Source organism: Phalaenopsis equestris, unplaced genomic scaffold (assembly GCF_001263595.1).
Source record: "Phalaenopsis equestris unplaced genomic scaffold, ASM126359v1 Scaffold000800, whole genome shotgun sequence".
In the NCBI taxonomy this organism is placed as follows: Eukaryota; Viridiplantae; Streptophyta; class Magnoliopsida; order Asparagales; family Orchidaceae; genus Phalaenopsis; species Phalaenopsis equestris.
The window spans coordinates 1065677-1070100 of NW_018165240.1; the positions used below are offsets into that span (position 1 = coordinate 1065677).

Consider the following 4424-nt stretch of genomic DNA (forward strand, 5'->3'; position numbering starts at 1 on the left):
AGTTATCAGACTGATTATTCCGGTTCCGAAGTTCAGTGAATGAGTATTTTTTATAGGCTTTTGTGGGATTTGCAGATGATATTTTTGCCAGGCTTTATTCCTGTAATTTTGCGTTTTACAATTTATTACAGGAAGCATAAGAAACATTTTTTTCATGAGCACATGAGCCATATTCAGCAGAAGAGATTATAGATTACTAAAGATATGTGAACTAATGCTGTTTATAAGCAGTCACTCTCTTGAGCGTCAGCGTCGTGCATTGTAAGTTTGGTCAGTGGTGAAAAGTTCCAGAAATCATCAACATGAGACGGTGCAGCTGATATATAGTCCTGAGTTTGGTGATCCTTAGTTTCTTGCCATCTAGGTTAAGATTATAGATGTGGAATTCTGTTCAAACTTAGAACATTTCACTGGATCCAAGTGAATGAGCAGGGAAAACTTATTTGATCAGTCAGAGTTACTTGAGGCTTCTATTCATCTCTACACCTCTTTATCATTTTAACGTTTTTTTTGCGCCAATTTTGACATGAAATTTGAATTGTGAGCTTTAAATTTAGCAAACAAATCTTTACCTTTTTGGAGACAAAGTATTCTATCCTGGCAAGAGATCATTCGGGTATACCTGAAGTGAAGAAGATCGAGGGAGCTGAACTGGGGCTATGTTATGACTGAAGCTTAGAGGCAAGTATTCTTTTGCTAATTTGGATGTAGTTAATTTAGATAATTTGTACTTATAACTTCCTAGCGCCTGTATGCACTGTGAAGTTTCGTTGGCGTTGCTCTGCCTCCATGTTGTGAATGCCCACTTATCATCCTCAGATCACAAAAAAGTGCTTTGATCAGTAGCTGTTAAATTCCCTAAACTTAATGCTATTGTTCTATGATATGGCTCCTCTGAGTGGATACATGGCTTCATGTTTTGTTATGAGTATCAATAGAGAATTTTTATGCTACTTTTTCAATTAGGACTTTAGGTTGAATTCTTTTCCCTGATTTTTTGGATCACTTATTCATAGATGGAGAAAGCATTTGCAAGTTGGTCCTTTTGAAAGTTTAAAATTGTTGTTTTGTTGTTTTTAATGAATTTTTTTGGTGTGCATAAGCTAAATGTGTTGAGCTGTCAGTATTTAGGGACATGACATTGAGAAACTAAGATACGGTTCCATTTAAGATCCAGCCTGCACTGTCACACAAGTTGGCGTAGTAGAGGTGTTTGGCTCCTTCAGTTTTAGATTTTCTTCGCGAAAATGGCTTAAAAGGATTTTATTATATGTTTGATTCCTTGGAACTTGGTTTGGAAGCATTTTTAGTGGATTTATGGTAATAGTTCGTTCGATACTGATCCGGAGGGACTGGCTTTGGCTCCTTCGGTTTTAGATTGTACTTGTGAAAATGGCTTTAAAGGATTTTTATTATATTCTTAATTTCATAGCACTTGGGTTGGAAGCATTTTTAGTAGATTTATGATAATAGTTCGTTTGATACTGATCTGGAGGGACTACCTTTGTATCTGATTGCTTATTACGTCTAGATTTGGCCTTGAACTTGTAGTAGAAATAGCAGTTCAGGTTGGATTTGACTTGGCCATCCAAACATTTCTATTTCAAGTTTTAAAGCGTATGTATTTACGATATGGTACTATGGTGTTTAGCAGAGCAGTGTGTATTTCTATCCCATCCTTTAAAGTATTTTGTACGAGGACAAGCCCTTTGTTGGCGGTTGAGTTTTTTTAGCATGATTTGGTTGAATTTCTATTTTCTTTTTTGCTGAGGAGATAGGTGTGATTGGCAGAAAACATTCAGATGTGCTGCTAAACTTCGGGAAGTGGCCTACCTCTCAAGGCTCATCACTTGTTGTTGTGTGGTTGTAGTGTCAAATCCAGTGTCGGTTTCACCTTTTTATTGAGATTCATCAAGATGATGACTTGAAAAGCGAATATTTTGGTTATGATTTTAAATGAAGGGGGAGAAAAAATAATAGTCTGAGAAAAGTAATATCTTGAAAATAACCTATGGGAAGAGATTGATGTTACATATAGAAGGTGCTTCCCCTGTGTAACTTTTAGGAATATTTTCTTGATCTGATTTATAAGTTATGCAGGTTTCTTAATATATATGTTCTTCATCTGAGGCGATTCATTGATTTAGGCCTATCTTGTTTATGGCTATTTACAGTTCAAGTCTCATTTTAGGTTTCGGATACTTTTATAATTTTTCAGTTTGATTGTGATAGGAGTACAAGCAATACATTATGATTTTTGCTGTGAGGGATAAATGTACATCGGCCATTTAGTACATTATAAGTTTTTTTTTTTTTTTTCATTTACTTAGAACTTTATTACTTTGTTTTTTGAAGCTCATAATCTTTTACTTCCAAGATGCTTGATAAGCAGTTTTCATATTCGGCATCACATTCTATATCTGTTGGTTAAATATGATGCTCCGTTTAGTTATTTTCCTTGCCTTAAAAATGAGAATTAGGGTATACATTTGCTGCAGGTGGTTTAGGTTAATTCAGTTTTCCTTTTATAATTTTTTTTCTTTTACAATAAGAAAGTGAAGATTTTGGATTACTGTGTTTTGGCTGAAAGTTAGTAAAATTTCGTTCAGAGGGGCATAGAAAGTTGTTTGTCGTCGTACATCATAGATGCTATTTTAGTTACTTCTATGCACACCCAACGTAAAAATACTATTCACTCTAAAATGCTCGTCTTCAGCATCACGCCTGATATTTGTGTCTATAAATTGGAAGTTTCCAGGGGTGTTTGGACTTTGGATCTTGGATATTAGTTTAATAGCATCAAACTATTTCTGTTGAAGAGATTGATAACCAAGTGTTTACTTTTTACACCATGTTTTACACTCACAAATTTCATGAATTGATCAATTTTCTTAAAATTCTCCCGCTCAATTCTGAAAGAATTTGAGAAACTATGTGAAGTTTTGAATTTCTTATGCATTGTCATTTATTTAATAGTTGGTTTCCATTTTCAGGCGCATGAGCTTTGATTGATAAGAAGAATCTTCTGAGAAGGTTGTCCATGTTCTTGTTCGCCAAATATCAGTATTTTACACGGCAATACATCAAGCAGCCGGCTATGGAGCTGATTTTTTTTCTTGCTTCAGGTATAAAAATTGCTCCAAATTCTTATGCGCCTTTAAATTGCACTTAATATGCTCCTTTGCCCGTTGTTTTTATTTATTAATCCATTTTAGTTGCCATGTTTATACTAATCTTACCCTGGCTCTTAAGGTATCTTCCCTAAAGAAATTCTGCCCTGTGAATTTTTTTGTTTTTTGTTTTCTTAATTCATTTCTGCTTGCTGCTAAACATTTTATAATTTACAATGAAGCGAGTAGTCTCAGTAATCTGACATTAAGCATGTTTAGATGAAAGTTGAAAAGGGTGATGTTTATATATCCCCCACATTGATTTCTTGATTTATGGGTGGTGGGTATGGAGCCCCATTTGTGCGTGCGACACATCGTCCCTTGAGTAAATTCAAGGCAACGTGCGGTTTTTTTTAAATGTTTTCTTGATGCTAGTATTCAGAACAACCAACACAACTCACCCTTTCTATAATTCAATTTGCCATGCAGGTATTAAAATGTTAAAATTGTGTCATTTTTCACGTTTTAAGTGCTATAATAATTTTCACATTTGTGTTTAAGTTGTTTTTTTACTTGCATGCTTTATATGGTGCGAAGTGTCAATCTAGTCTTTGATGCCTAAAATGCATGTAAATAAAAGGCAAGCGACGTTTTAATAACATGTGACTCTAATATAATAAACTTTTTTTAAAAACTTTTAGGGAGACATTTCCATAAATTGTTTCAATAGTTAAATGACATAATCAAAACAAAATGCATTATGACATCATAACAATCATAAACGGGCCCTTAATGTGTAGGAACTAACAATAACAAGTACTAACATGTTAAGTGTATTATTAGATGCTTTACACAAGAATAGTAATCTTATTTTTGATTTTTTGTAACAACTTGAGTCAGTTTTATAAATTCCCATGCCTTTATTCTTTTTTAGCGTTTCTTGAGATAGGTAATTTATACCGTGGAAGGCTTCTTTGCCAAACTTATAAAATGTTCCCTTTTGCCTAGTCCTTAATGTTATTCCTTTCATATTTATTCTATTTGATTGATTTATTATTATTGATGTATCTTATGCCTTTTATTCACTTTAGGAAATCATCTACAACAACAACAACAACAACAAAGCCTTAATCCCACTACGTGGGGTCGGCTACATGAATCCTTTTTCTCCATTGCATCCTATTTAGTGTCATATTTTCATTTAGTTCTAGTAAATTAAGATCATTTTTAATACAATAAGCCCAAGTCTTCCTAGGTCTACCTCTGCCTTTCTTAACACAAGTCGAATTTAAAACATCTACTCTCCTAATCAGA

The 4424-nt window shown here is 33.9% G+C and overlaps 1 protein-coding gene across 3 annotated transcripts in view; it reads left to right on the plus strand.

The window, feature by feature from the left end:
- Positions 1 to 257: 257 nt before the first annotated feature.
- Positions 258 to 4424, plus strand: part of LOC110031260 — a 19048-nt gene continuing 14881 nt past the window's right edge. Inside the window, exons 1-2 of one of the 3 annotated variants that reach the window (XM_020734376.1) lie at positions 258 to 681; positions 2994 to 3125. In XM_020734376.1, the coding sequence (XP_020590035.1) occupies positions 3041 to 3125 (85 nt within the window). In that variant the 5' untranslated portion in view covers positions 258 to 681; positions 2994 to 3040. Of the gene's footprint in view, positions 682 to 2347; positions 3126 to 4424 lie in introns of those variants that run through there. The other 2 variants (XR_002294717.1, XM_020734375.1) reach the window with 2 other exon arrangements.